Source organism: Papio anubis, chromosome 20, assembly GCF_008728515.1.
Source record: "Papio anubis isolate 15944 chromosome 20, Panubis1.0, whole genome shotgun sequence".
In the NCBI taxonomy this organism is placed as follows: domain Eukaryota; kingdom Metazoa; phylum Chordata; class Mammalia; order Primates; family Cercopithecidae; genus Papio; species Papio anubis.
In genome coordinates, this window is record NC_044995.1 from 40,523,721 (window position 1) to 40,538,392 (window position 14,672).

General features: G+C 51.6%; 1 protein-coding gene across 2 annotated transcripts in view; it reads left to right on the plus strand.

Moving 5' to 3' along the window:
• Nucleotides 1-203: 203 nt before the first annotated feature.
• The window catches only part of RAB3D (RAB3D, member RAS oncogene family), a 19,697-nt gene continuing 5,228 nt past the window's right edge, over nucleotides 204-14,672 (plus strand). Inside the window, exons 1-4 of one of the 2 annotated variants that reach the window (XM_003914916.2) lie at nucleotides 204-418; nucleotides 2,431-2,719; nucleotides 5,551-5,669; nucleotides 5,762-5,886. In XM_003914916.2, coding sequence (XP_003914965.1) covers nucleotides 2,492-2,719; nucleotides 5,551-5,669; nucleotides 5,762-5,886 — 472 coding nt within the window. In that variant the 5' untranslated portion in view covers nucleotides 204-418; nucleotides 2,431-2,491. Of the gene's footprint in view, nucleotides 419-2,399; nucleotides 2,720-5,550; nucleotides 5,670-5,761; nucleotides 5,887-14,672 lie in introns of both variants that reach the window. The other variant, XM_009193515.4, reaches the window with a different exon arrangement.

The following is a 14,672-nucleotide window of genomic DNA, read 5'->3' on the forward strand; positions in this document are numbered from 1 at the left end:
TGGAGCTGGGACTCGAACCAGGCCCCAGACTCCGTGCTTTTAACAGCCATGCGTATAGTAGGAGCTCTTTACACGCAGTTGGGAAAATGAGCTGTTGCTTGGCTAGGACGGGCTCTAGATGCTCGGTGGAGCTTCCAGCCCCTCCCACCCGCTTTCTGTAAGCCCCGCCCAAGACTCGGCCCCGCTCCGTCCTCCCCCATCCCCCGCTCCGGGAACGGCCCCTCCTCCGCCTCCTGGGCGGAGCCCGCGCGGGATCCGGGTGGCTGCAGGCTGTGGCTTCGGCGGCTGCGGGGCCGGGGTCGCGGCCAGGGCCAGGCCGCAGCGAGTTCAAAGGCGGAATCCCAGCGGGCGGCGCCCCTTACGCGAGGTCACCCCTGGGAAGGAGCGCAGCCTGCCCCGCCCCTCCGCATTCGAGCAGGTCTGTGGGGTACAGGGGTTTGGGAGGAGGGTAGGGGGCCTGGGGAACAAAGGCGGGGCTGCGGGGAACGCCTCTGCCCTCGCCCCCACCCAGCTGGGCACTTGGGAAGCGCTGATGGGGCGCGGGCGGGGCAGAGAGCCCAGCTGGGGACAGGCGTTGGGACCATATGGTGATGGGGGAAGCTCCTGAGTCCACCTGCACTGGCTGGGGCGCCCCAAATATAGTGAAGGGGGACAGAGGCGAGCCCTGCAGGGCCAGGCTTGAGGGAGGGTCGGCAGATGGTTAGAAAGAGGCGGGACCGACTGACACACAGGTGAGCTGAGGCTGGGGGAGGTGGGGGCCCCAGCCTTGCGGCCCTGCCCTGCGTGGGGAAAGGTTTCCTGCCTCTTCTCTTCCCCTCCTTAAACTCGTTCTCCTGGAACACGGGGTGGGGCCGGTTGGGTACTCGTTTAAAATGGAAAAAAGCCCCAAAGGCGATTGAGAAATAGCTGTGCCAGGGCTTTCTCTGCCTCTGCCCTGCCTGCATCCAGGCCTTCTGCAGCCTCTCTGTGCGGTTCCCGCAGCGGCCATAGACGGCTGGGGAAACTGAGGCCAGGGAGAGGTTATGAGGGTTGAGGGAGCATCATGGGACCGGATGAAGCAGCATGTTGGAGTAGGGGCAGATTCAAGGAGCCTAGCTATGGGACAGATTGCCTGGAAAGACCAGGGGTGGGCGGCAGCGGTCGTGGTGGTGGGGTTTGTGTTAATTAAGTGACTGGGATGGTTTCCTTGGATATAAGGACTGTCAATCCTGCCTCCGTGGACTGGGGCTGGAGTGAGTCAGCCTTGGGCAGGAGACAGGCCCGGCCCCTTTGACAAATAGAAAATGGCAGTACCCATTTAGGGGGTAGAACTGGACTTTAAACCTGGGCCTGGTACGTAGAAAACCCCTTCCCCTTGGAACTCAGAGAAGGGCTGTATTTGGCATGAGTCAGGGGAGGGCAGGCGCCCCAGGGGCTGACACCTGCCAAAGTCAACACCCAAGCCTTAGTCGGGGGCTCTATCCAGCTTATCCAGCTGGCAGGTCCTCCCCTCCCCTCCCCATTCCAGCTTACACCTGGGCCACACCAGGTGGACGCACGGGGGCGAAGTCCACACCTGCGCCTTCTCCAGAATCTAGTTCTGCAGCGGCCGGAGCCCCTTACCCTGGGCCTTGCACTTGAACCCTTTGCTAGGCCTCTGGGTTTCCAGACAGGAAAGGTCTCCCCACCCTCCACCCCAATAAAGACTCAGTTACGCCACAGGGTGTGAAGATTAAACAGCAGTCACTGTTTTTGTGCCCCAGCTGTCTACCAGGCACTGTCTAATGACCGTTATGTGTGTTAATACCTTCCCACTGGAAGGAACGTGACCACCCGAGGATGGACTTTTTCTTGTCCTATTCCCAGCTGCATCTCCACAGGGAACAGGGCCTGGCAGAGAGGAAGCATTTGTTGAATGAATAAAGAAACACATTTTAGGTCGGGCACGGTGGCTCATGCCTGTAATCCTAGCACATTGGAAGGCTGAGGCAGGAGGACTGCTTGAGCAGAGGAGTTTGAAACCAGCATGGGCAACATAGTGAGACCCCATCTCTACAATTTTTTTTTTTTTTTTTTTAATTAGCCTGATGTGGTGGCATGTCTGTAGTCCCAGCTACTTGGGAGGCTGAGGCAGGAGGATCGCTTGAGCCCAGGAGGTCAAGACTGCAGTGAGCTATGATCACGCCACTGCGCTCCAGCCTCAGGCAACAGAGCGAGATCTTGTCTCTAAAAAAAGAGAAGAAAGAAACTCATTTTAGGCTCACAACTAACTACTCTTTCAGGAAGGGACTATGAGAAACATCCCATTTTGCAGAAGAGGACATTGAGGTCTAGAGGGGGCAAGCAATGCATCCAGCATCACTTGGCCTCCAAGTGGCCGAGCTGAGATTTGAATTCAGGCCTGGTGCATCCATCCACAGGAGCTGTTGTTGGTGTTTGATTCCCATGCAGGACGCCTGTCTCCTCTCCCTGAGGATTTCAGGTCTCCCTGTCCCGGGAGGCTAGTGCCAAGATGGCATCAGCTGGAGACCCCCCCGCAGGCCCACGGGATGCAGCAGATCAGAACTTCGACTATATGTTCAAACTGCTACTGATAGGCAACAGCAGCGTGGGCAAGACTTCCTTCCTGTTCCGATATGCGGACGACTCCTTCACGCCCGCCTTCGTCAGCACCGTGGGCATTGACTTCAAGGTCAAGACCGTCTACCGCCATGACAAGAGGATCAAGCTGCAGATCTGGGTAGGCTGGGAGGCTGGCTGTGGGTTGGGGGTGGGGTCCCTTCAGGAAAGTTCATTGGAGGGTTCTTTTTTTTTTTTTTCTGAGACGGAGAGTCCCACTCTGTCGCTCAGGCTGGAGGGCAGTGGCGCGATCTCGGCTCACTGCAACCTCCATCTCCTGGGTTCAAGCGATTCTCCTGCCTCAACCTCCTAGAAGCTGGGATTACAGGTGCCCACCACCACGCCCGGCTAATTTTTGTATTTTTAATAGAGACGGGGTTTCACCATGTTGACCAGGCTGGTCTCAAACTCCTGACCTCAAGTGATCCACCGGCCTTGGCCTCCCAAAGTGCTGGGATTACGGGCATGAGCCACCGCACCCAGCCTCATTGGACAGTTCTTCTGACTGTGGGGAGGGTTCTCAAGTGAGGGGAAATAGCCTAGAATTGGGATGTGCACTTGGGGTAGGTGTGAAGAGTAGGGAGGAATTATCTACTAGTCGAATTTATCGGGATGAGGGGACATGCCCTGCCCTGGCTGGGGGCACTCTGAGGGAGACAGTATATATATATATATCTTTCTTTCTCCGTGGAGACGGAGTCTTGCTTTGTCGCCTAGGCTGGAGTGAAATGGCACGATCTCGGCTCACTGCAACCTCCACCTCCTGGGTTCAAGCGATTCTCCTGCCTCAGTCTCCCGAGTAGCTGGGATTACAGGTGCACGCCGCCACACTCAGCTACTTTTTTTTTTTTTTTGAGACGGAGTCTCGCTCTGTCCTCCGGGCTGGAGTGCAGTGTCCGGATCTCAGCTCACTGCAAGCTCCGCCTCCCGGGTTCAGGCCATTCTCCTGCCTCAGCCTCCCGAGTAGCTGGGACTACAGGCGCCCGCCACCTCGCCTGGCTAGTTTTTTGTATTTTTTAGTAGAGACGGGGTTTCACCGTGTTAGCCAGGATGGTCTCGATCTCCCGACCTCGTGATCCACCTGTCTCGGCCTCCCAAAGTGCTGGGATTACAGGCGTGAGCCACCACGCCCGGCTCAGCTACTTTTTTATACTTTTAATAGAGACGGGGTTTCACCTTGTTGGCCAGGCTGGTCTTGAACTCTTGACCTCGTGATCCACCCACCTTGGCCTCCCAAAGTGCTGAGATTAGAGGCGTGAGCCACCGCGCCTGGTGGGAGATAGTATTATTCCTGGGGGTCTGATTGCGGAGATGATACTAACCTAAGACATGTTTGAAGTACTTGGGACACTAAGCGTGGTGGCTCATGCCTGTAATCCCAACACTTTGGGAGGCCAAGGTGGAGGATCACTTGAGCCTGGCAGTTCCAGACCAACCTGGACAACACAGCGAGATCTCATCTCTACCAAAACTTTTTTTTTTTTTTTTTTTTTTTTTTTGAGACAGAGTCTGGCTCTGTCGCCCGGGCTGGAGTGCAGTGGCCGGATCTCAGCTCACTGCAAGCTCCGCCCCCCGGGTTTACGCCATTCTCCTGCCTCAGCCTCCCGAGTAGCTGGGACTACAGGCGCCCGCCGCCTCGCCCGGCTAGTTTTTTGTATTTTTTAGTAGAGACGGGGTTTCACCGTGTTCGCCAGGATGGTCTCGATCTCCTGACCTCGTGATCCGCCCGTCTCGGCCTCCCAAAGTGCTGGGATTACAGGCTTGAGCCACCGCGCCCGGCCTCTACCAAAACTATAAACATTAGCCCAGCCTGGTAGCTTCAGCCTGTAGTCTCAGCTATTCAGGAGGCTGAGGCGAGAGGATTGCTTGAGCCCAGGAGTTCGAGGCTGCAGTGAGCTATGATTGTACCACTGCACTCCAGCGTGGATGACAGGGCAAGACCCCATCTAGAAAGAAAGAAAGAGAGAGAGAGAGAGAAGGAAAGAAAGAAAAGAAAGAAAGAAAGAGAAGGAGAGAAGGAAAGAAAGAAGAGAAAGAAAGAGAGAGAAGGAAAGAAAAGAAAGAAAGAAAGAGAAAGAAAGAGAAAGGTCCCAGGTGCTGGTGACCAATGGGAAAGAGTTTTGGGTACCATCTCTTAGAGGGGACCCCTGGGACCCCCACTGAACCGGCCTGGTCTGCAGAGCAACACCCAGCTACCTCTCCTAACTTAGCCGCTGGTAGCAATCATCATGGTAGCGAGAGTACCAAGGTGTCCTGTCAAGATGGTACCATCTGGCCCAGTTGGTTCTTTTTTTTTTTTTTTTTTTTTTTTTTTGAGACGGAGTCTTGCTCTGTGGCCCAGGCTGGAGTGCAGTGGCCGGATCTCAGCTCACTGCAAGCTCCGCCTCCTGGGTTCAGGCCATTCTCCTGCCTCAGCCTCCCAAGTAGCTGGGACTACAGGCGCCCGCCACCACGCCTGGCTAGTTTTTTGTATTTTTAGTAGAGATGGGGTTTCACCATGTTAGCCAGGATGGTCTCGATCTCCTGACCTAGTGATCCACCCATCTCGGCCTCCCAAAGTGCTGGGATTACAGGCGTGAGCCATCGCGCCCGGCCCCAGTTGGTTCTTATTTGCAGTTGTTAAGTTGGTTCTTAGAGACAAGGTCAAAGGGGCTCATAAATCTATGAGAGGCCACTGACCCCTGAGACTTGGAACCCCTCAAGGGCAAGCAAGCCCAGGTCTCTCCCTCATCAGACTGGGGAGGTCCCTTGATAATGAATCCATGCCTCCCCTGTCAGACTGGGGTTGTGAGGGCAGGGTCTGTGTATTCTCCATCAGACCGGAGGTTGTACAAGCAGGTCTGTGTCTCCCCTATGAGACTGGGGCTGTGAACACAGGGCAGTGGCCCTCTCAGACAGGGGTGGACTGGGAAACAGGTAGTTCCCAGCCAACTGTCACTGCCATTTGTCCAGGACACGGCGGGCCAGGAGCGCTACCGCACCATCACCACAGCCTACTACCGGGGAGCCATGGGTTTCCTGCTCATGTATGACGTCGCCAATCAGGAATCCTTTGCCGCCGTGCAGGACTGGTGAGTGCTTGCTGACCACAGACCCCTGATCTTTGCCCTCTCCTCTTATCCCTAACCCCCTGGCTCATGACTCACGACTGGTAACTCTGCAGGGCCACGCAAATCAAGACCTACTCCTGGGACAACGCCCAGGTCATCCTGGTGGGGAACAAGTGTGACCTGGAGGACGAACGTGTTGTGCCTGCCGAGGATGGCCGGAGGCTCGCCGATGACCTTGGTTAGTACCCAGCCTGGGCCACAGGCCTTGGGTCTCCCAGAACCAAACCCTCATCCCCATCCTCAGATTCAGGGTCCAATCCAGTCACTGACCCTTTGAGGATCTGCCCAGGAAAATACCCATGCGTATGCCACATGTCCCGTTTAATTGCAGGGGATCCATGCGCAGGAACTCCCAGCAAAACCATTTCTGGAAATTGATCCTAGCAATATCCTCACCCATGTGGGATGTGGTGTGTGGAGTGTAGCAGTAATGTTAGTAGGAGTGAAACCTACAGATCCCACCAAGTGTTTCACAGTTGGAGAACCAAGTGGACATAAAGTATATTCACATGGTAGAATACTATGCAGCCGTGGAAAAGGATGGGGATGTTATTTATTTATTTATTTATTTATTTTTATTATTATTATTTTTTTACTTTTTTTGGAATGGAGTCTCGCTCTGTTGCCCAGGCTGGAGTGCAGTGGCGCGATCTCAGATCACTGCAAGCTCCGCCTCCCAGGTTTATTTTATTTTTTTTGAGACTCACTCTGTCACCCAGACTGGAGTGCAGCGGTGCATTATCAGCTCACTGCAGCCTCCACCTCCCAGGTTCAAGCAATTCTCCTGCTTCAGCCTCCCAAGTAGCTGGGACTACAGGCGTATGCCACCATGCCCAGCTAATTTTTTGTATTTTCAGTAAAGACGAGGTTTCACCGTGTTAGCCAGGATGGCCTCGATCTCCTGACCTCGTGATCCGCTTGCCTCAGCCTCCCAGAGTGCTGGGATTTGCAAGTGTGAGCCACCATGCCCGGCCTTTTTTAAATTTTGTGTAGAGACATGGGCTCGCTATGTTGCCCAGGCTGGCCTCGAACTCCTGGCTTCAAGTGATCCTCCCTCCTCAGCTTCCCAAAGTGCTAGGATTGCGGAATGAGCCACCGCCCACCGGCCAAAGGGGATGTTCTTTTTTTTTCTTTTTTTTGAGGCCGGGTCTGGCTCATCGCCAGGCTGGAGTGTAGTGGTGCAATCTCATCTCACTGCAAGCTCGCGCCTCCTGGGTTCCGCGCCATTCTCCGCCATTCTCGCCTCCAGCCTCCTGAGCAGCTGGAGTACAAGCCCACCCGCAGCCCGGCTAATTTTTGTGTTTTGAGTACAGGCGGGGTTTCACCCTGTTAGGCAGGATGATCTTGATCTCCTGACCTCGTGATCCGCCAGCCTCGGCCTCCCAAAGTACTGGGATTACAGGCGTGAGCCACTGCGCCCGGCCAGGATGTTCTTTATGGTTTGTTTTTGTTTTTGTTTGAGATGGAGTCTTTTTTGAGACGGAGTTTCACTCTTGTGGCCCAGGCTGGAGTGCAATGGCGCGATCTCAGCTCACAGCAACCTCCGCTTCCTCAGCTCAAGCGATTCTCCTGCCTTAGCCTCCCAAGTAGCTAGGATTACAGGCATGCACCACCATGCCCGGCTAATTTTGTATTTTTTTAGTAGAGACAGGGTTTCTCCATGTTGGCCAGGCTGGTCTTGAACCCCTGACAGGTGATTCACCTGCCTCGGCCTCCCGAAGTGTTGGGATTGCAGGCATGAGCTACGGTGCCCGGCTGTTCTTTATGTTTTGATATGGCAAGGTCTCTGGCTAAGCAGAAAAGCCGAACAGCAGAATAGCAGATAAGACTGCTTCCTTTAGTCCAGGGTCAGCAAACCTTTTCTTAAAGGGCCAGATAGTAAATATTTTTGGCCATACCGTCTCTATGGCAACTACTCAACTCTGCATGACAGCAGCCACAGACAGTGCATAAATGAATGGGTGTGACTGTTTGCCAATAAAACTTTATTTGTGGCCAGGCGTGGTGGCTCACACCTGAAATCCCAGCACTTTGGGATGTTGAGGCGGGCAGATCACCTGAGGCCAGGAGTTCTAGACCAGCCTGGCCAACATGGCGAAACCCTGTCTCTACTAAAAATACACAAAAATTAGCCGGGCGTGGTGGCAGACGCCTGTAATCCCAGCTACTTGGGAGGCTGAGGCAGAAGAATTGCTTGAACCTGGGAGGTGGAGCCTGCAGTGAGCCGATACTGCGCCTCTGCAGTCCAGCCTGGACAATGGAGTGAGACTCTATCTCAAAAAACAAAAAAAAAGAAGAAGAAGAAGAAGAAAGAAAGTAACTGATGCTTGCAATCAGTTTTTAACCCCAGCCTTCCCGTAAGCCCCATCCAAGCCAGCACTCTATGTGCAAAATTCAGAAGGCACAGGAAGAGACTAAGGCAATAACTTACTCCCCACCTCCAGTTCTGGTCTCCCAGCTTCTCTGGTTCTTGTATCGTTTTCCAGAAATATCCTGAGTACCCACAGGCATTGACAACACATTGGCTACTTTTTTTGTTTTACACAGATGTTCCCTACTGTCTGTACCCTTTTCTGTACTTTGAATTTTTCTACTAAATAATATATCCTAGAAATCCTTTTCCATCAGCCCTAGAGCTGGCTCATTCTTTTGCATGGCTGTGTACTATTCCATTTCATGTTTCCTTAACCTTTTCCTCTGTTGACAGCCATGGAGATTATTTCTAGCCGTTTCCTCTGACAAATGCAGCTGCAGCAATCATCTTTACATATATTTCTTTGGACACATGTGGCAAGAAATCTGTCAGCTTAATTCATAGATGTTCTTAACACTTTTTTTTTTTTTTGAGATGGAGCCACTGCACCTGGTTGGTTTCTATAGGCCCGGCCTACACTTTTTTAAAAAAAAATAACTTTTGCCAGGAATGGTGGCATGTGCTTGCAATCCCAGCTACTCTGAAGACTGAATTGGGAGGATTGCTTGAGGCCAAGAATTTGAGACCAGCTTGGGCAATATAGCGAGACCCTGTCTGAAAAAAGAAGAAAATAATAACTTTTTGTGATAAAAATGTTCAAATAGGCCGGGCGCGGTGGCTCAAGCCTGTAATCCCAGCACTTTGGGAGGCCGAGGCGGGTGGATCACGAGGTCAGGAGATCGAGACTATCCTGGCTAACACGGTGAAACCCCGTCTCTACTAAAAATACAAAAAATTAGCCGGGCGTGGTAGCGGGCGCCTGTAGTCCCAGCTACTTGGGAGGCTGAGGCGGGAGAATGGCGTGAACCCAGAGGGCGGAGCTTGCAGTGAGCCGAGATCGCGCCACTGCACTCCAGCCTGGGAGACACAGCGAGACTCCGTCTCAAAAAAAAAAAAAAAAAATGTTCAAATACTCCCGGCACATTGGGAGGGCAAGGTGGGTACATCACTTGAGCCCAGGAATTAGAGACCAGCCTGGGCAACATGGCAAACCCTGTCTCTACAAAGAAATGCAAAAATTAGCTAGGCATGGTGGCGCACACCTGTAGTCTCAGCTACTCAGGAGGCTGAGGTGGGAGGATCGCTTGAGCCTGGAAGACAGAGGTTGCATTGAACCAAGATTGCACCACTGTATGCCAACCTGAGCAATGGAGCAAGACCTTATCTCAGAAAAAGAAATGAAATAAGAAATGTTTGGCCAGGCGTGGTAGCTAATACCTGTAATCCCAGCACTTTGGGAGGCTGAGGCAGGCAGATCACCTGAGGTCAGGAGTTTGAGAACAACCTGACCAACATGGTGAAACCTCATCTCTACTAAAAATACAAAATTACCAGTCGTGGTGGCGCACGCCTGTAATCTCAGCTACTTGGGAGGCTGAGGGAGGAGACTCGCTTGAACCCAGGAGGCAGAGGCTGCGTGAGCTGAGATGGTGCCATTGCACTCCAGCCTGGGTAACAAGAGCGAAACTCCATCTAAAAAAAGTTCAAATACATTCACAAGTAGAAAGGAATGTAAAATAGACTTTCATAAAACATTATTCAACTTAATTAGATCTCAACATTTATTCAATCTTGAATCATCTATTCCCCCAAAATACTTTTCCTTTTTTTCCTAGAAAATTGAGAAACAAACCCTTGACATTGGACCCTTTTGTCTGTAAACAGTTCGCTATGCAACTCCAGCCGTTTTGTTTTTGTTGTTTTTTAAATAATAGAGACAGAGCCTCACTCTTTCACCCAGGCTGGAGTACAGTGGTGTGATCCCACCACTTTAGGAGGCTGAGGAGGGAGGATTGCTTGAGCCCAGGGGTTGGAAACCAGCCTGGGCAATACAGTGAGACCCCAACTCTACAAAATAAGTTCAAGGCTCCCTGTAGCCTCATACTCCTGGGCTCAAGCAATTCTGCTGCCTCAGCCTTTCAAGTAACTGGGACTACTAGTGTAAGCCAGCACACTGGCTAATTTATTATTATTTTTTTTTGTAGAGACGAGGTCTCACTATATTGCACAGGCTGGTCTTGAACTCCCAGGCTCAAGCAATTGGCTTGCCTCAGCCTCCCAGAGTGTTGGGATGACAAGCATGAGCCACGGCACCTGGTTGGTTTTTACATTTTTAAGTGGTTGAAAAAAAAAAAATGACATGGGAAATGTATATGAAATTCAAATTTGTATCTATAAATGAAGTTTTTCTGAGACACAGCCATACCCTTTTTTTTTTTTTTTTTTTTTTTTTTTTTTTGAGACTGGAGTCTGGCTCTGTGCCCAGGCTGGAGTGCAGTGGTGTGATTTGACCACTACAGCCTCACGCCTCCCAGTTCAGCGTTCTCCTGCCTCACCCTCCTGGTAGCTGGGATTACAGTATGCCACCACGCCTGGCTAATTTTTTTTTTTTTTTTTTTTTTTGGTAGTCTAAGCTCTGTCGCCCAGGCACGGCAGATGCAGTGGATCTCAGCTCACTGCAAGCTCCGCCTCTGGGATTCGCCATTCTCCTGCCTCAGCCTCCCAGTAGCTACTGGGATACAGAAGCCCACCACCGCGCCCAGCTAGTTTTTTTGTGTTTTTTTTAGTAGGCAGGGGTTTTCACCGTGTTAGCAGGATGGTCTCGATCTCCTGACCTCATTGATTAAGCCTGTCTTGGCCTCCCAAAGTCTTTCGGGATTACGGAAAAACTGAGCTACACTGCGCCCGGCCACGCCCTGGCTAATTTTTGTATCTTTAGTAGAGATGGGGTTTCACCATGCTGGCCAGGCTGGTTTGGAACTCTTGACCTCGGGTGATCCACCTGCCTCGACCTCTCAACTATTTATTTTTTTAATGTATTTTTTATTTTTTTGAGACAAGGTCCCTGTCTGGTGCTCAGGCTGGAGTGCAGTGGCACGATCATAGCTCAATGCAGCCTCCATCTCCGGGGCTCAAGTGATCCTCCCATCTCACCCTCCCAAGTACCTGGGACTCCAGGTGTACTCCACCACACCTGCCTAATTAAAAAAATATATATATTTTTTGCCAGGCACGGTGACTCACGCCTATAATCCCAGCACTTTGGGAGGCCGAGGCGGGTGTATCACAAGGTCAGAAGATCGAGACCACCCTGGTCAACATGGTGAAACCCCATCTCTACTAAAATACAAAAAAATTAGCCAGGTGTGGTGGTACACACCTGTAATCCCAGCTACTCAGGAGGCTGAGGCAGGAGAATCGCTTGAACCTGGGAGGCGGAGGTTGCAATGAGCTGAGATCGCGCCACTGCACTCCAGCCTGAGTGAGACTCTGTCTCAAAAAAAAAAAAAAAAAAAAATGTTTCAGAGATAGGTCTTGCCATGTTGTCTGGGCTGATCTTGAACTCCTGGGCTTAAGCAATCCTCCCACCTTGGCCTCCCAAAGTGCTGGAATTACAGGAGTGAACTCACACCCGTGCCCAGCCGATGCCTATTTGTTGATGCATTGTCTGTGGTTGCTATTGTTTATGGTAATCACATGTCTGATTACAGGCTGTCTCAATACAGAAAAGGGTATATACAGTGCTTCAAGCGCAGAATTGAATAACTGAGACAGAGACCGTATGACCCAGAAAGCCTAAAATATTTACCATCTGGGCCGGGCGCGGTGGCTCACGCCTGTAATCCCAGCATTTTGGGAGGCCGAGGTGTGCGGATCACGAGGTCGGGAGATCGAGACCATCCTGGCTAACTCGGTGAAACCCCGACTCTACTAAAAATACAAACATTAGCTGGGTGCGGTGGTGGGCGCCTGTAGTCCCAGCTACTCGGAGGCTGAGGCAGGAGAATGGCATGAACCTGGGAGGCGGAGCTTGCAGTGAGCTGAGATCGCGCCACTGCACTCCAGCCTGGGTGACAGAGCGAGACTCCATCTCAAAAAAAAAAAAAAAAAAAAAATTACCATCTGGCCCTTCACAGAGGAGGTTTGCTGACCTCTGAGCTATCCCTTTTGCCTTTTATTCTTGCCATTGCTTTGTTGGAGAAACTGGGTCTTTGTTCTGTGGGGCAGGGTCCTGGATCCCCAGTTAGCCTGGAAGTGGTAAAATTAGTTATGTCCACCATGGGCTGAAATACTTGAAAGTGTTTCCCACACCTACTTACAGATTATATCTGGGGTCTTGGGGTAAAGGGAGATTCTCACTTTCTGTTATTATGTTTAAAATACTGGAGTACAGGCCGGGTTCGGTGGCTCACGCCTGTAATCCCAGCACTTTGGGAGGCTGAGGTGGGCAGATCACTTGATGTCAGGAGTTCGAGACCAGCCTGGCCAACATGGTAAAACCCTGTCTCTACCAAAAATACAAAAATAGAAAAATTAGCTGGGTGTGGTGGCACGTGCCTGTAATCCCAGCTACTTTGAAAGCTGAGGTGTGAGAATCATTTGAACCCGGGAGGCGGAGGTTGCAGTGAGCCGAGGTAGGGCCACTGCACTCCAGCCTGGGTGATGGAGTGAGCCTGTATCACACACATACACATACACACACACACACACAAAGAAGATTGGAGTACAAAGCAGGAGACAGGATTTGATCTCAATTTTTTTTCTTTTTTCTTTTTTTTTTGAGATGGAGTTTTGCTCTTGTCGCCCAGACTGGAGTGCAATGGCATGATCTCGGCTCACTGCAAACTCCGCCTCCCAGGTTCAAGCAATTCTCCTGCTTCAGCCTCCCGAATAGCTGGGATTACTGGCATGGGCCACCACGCCTGGCTACTTTTGTATTTTTCGTAGAGATAGGGATTCACCATGTTGCTCGGGCTGGTCTCAGACTCCTGACCTCAGGTGATCTACTGCCTCAGCCTCCTGAAGTGCTGGGATTACAGGCATGAGCCACCGTGCCTGGCCTGATTCCAATTTTATAGGAAAAAAAAGCCAGACACATATACATGTGCACACACACATCCCATCCCTTACAAACCTAACCCCAACAATGACATATTTATATAGAAAAAGACTAAAGGCTGGGCATGGTGGCTCATTCCTGTAATCCTTGCACTTTGGGAGGTCAAGACAGAAGGATCACTTGAGTCTAGGAGTTACAGACCAGCGTGGGCAACATGGTGAAACCCCATCCCTATAAAAAACCAAAAATTGGCTGTGTGGTGGCACACTCCTATACTTCCAGCTACTTGGGAGACTGAGGTGGGCCCAAGAGTCGAGGCCACAGTGAGTTATGATCATACGCCTGCACTCCAGCCAGGGCAACAGAGGGAGACTGTCTCAAAAAAAAAAAGATGAATAAAGACTAGAAAGCTGAATAGCAAAACACCAATAGTAACTGTTTCCAAGTGATGAGATTACAAATGACTATCTCCATACATTGCTTTGCGTTTTTGTTTTGAGACAGGGTTTTACTCTGTTGTCCAGGCTGGAGTACAATGGCATGACCTCGGCTCACTGCAGCCTCAATTTCTCTGGCTCAGGTCATCCTCCCACCTCAGCCTCCCAAGTAGGTGGTACTACAGGTGCATGCCACCACACCTGGCTAATATTTATTTATTTTTATTTTAATTTTTTGAGACGGAGTCTCGCTCTGTTGCCAGGCTGGAGTGCAGTGGCATAACCTCGGCTCATTGCAACCTCCGCCTCCCAGGTTCAAGCGATTCTTCTGCCTCAGCCTCCTGAATAGCTTGGACTGCAGGCACGCACCACCACACAAAGCTAAATTTTGTATTTTTAGTAGAGATGGGGTTTCACCATATTGGGCAGGCTGATCTCGAACTCCTGACCTTGTGATCCGCCCACCTTGGCCTCCCAAAGTGCTGGGATTACAGGTGTGAGCCAACAAACCTGGCCACCCCCATTTTTTTTTTTTTTTTTGAGATGGAATCTCGCTCTGTCGCCCAGGCTGGAGTGCAGTGGCACAATCTCGGCTCACTGCAAGCTCCACCTCCCAGGAGTGATTCTCCTGCCTCAGCCTCCCAATTAGCTGGGACTATAGATGCCCGCCACCATGCCCGGCCTAGAGATTTTTAGTGGAGGCAGGGGTTTCACCATGTTAGCCAGGATGGTCTCTAGCCACTCGTGATCCACCCGCCTCGGCCGCCCAAAATGCTGGGATTACAGGCGCAGGCCACCCGTCACGGCCAACTTTTTTGAGATAGCATCTTGTTCTGTCACCCAGGCTGGTGTGCAATGGCGCAATCTCGGCTCACTGCAACCTCCACCTCCCAGGTTCAAGTGATCCTCCTGCTTAAGTCTCCTCAGTAGCTGGGATCACAGGTGTGCACCACCATGGCCAGCTAATTTTTGCATTTTTAGTAGAGACAGGGTTTCATCACATTGGCCAGGCTAGTCTCGAACTCCAGACCTCAAGTGGTCTGCTCACCTTGGCCTCCCAAAATGCTGGTTTTACAGGCGTGAACCACCATGACCGGCCTTAATTTTTTTTTTTTTTTGAGACGGGGTCTTGCTCTGTCACCCAGGCTGGAGTGCAGTGGCGCAATCTCGGCTCACTGCAAGCTCCACGTCCCGGGTTCACACCATTCTCCTGC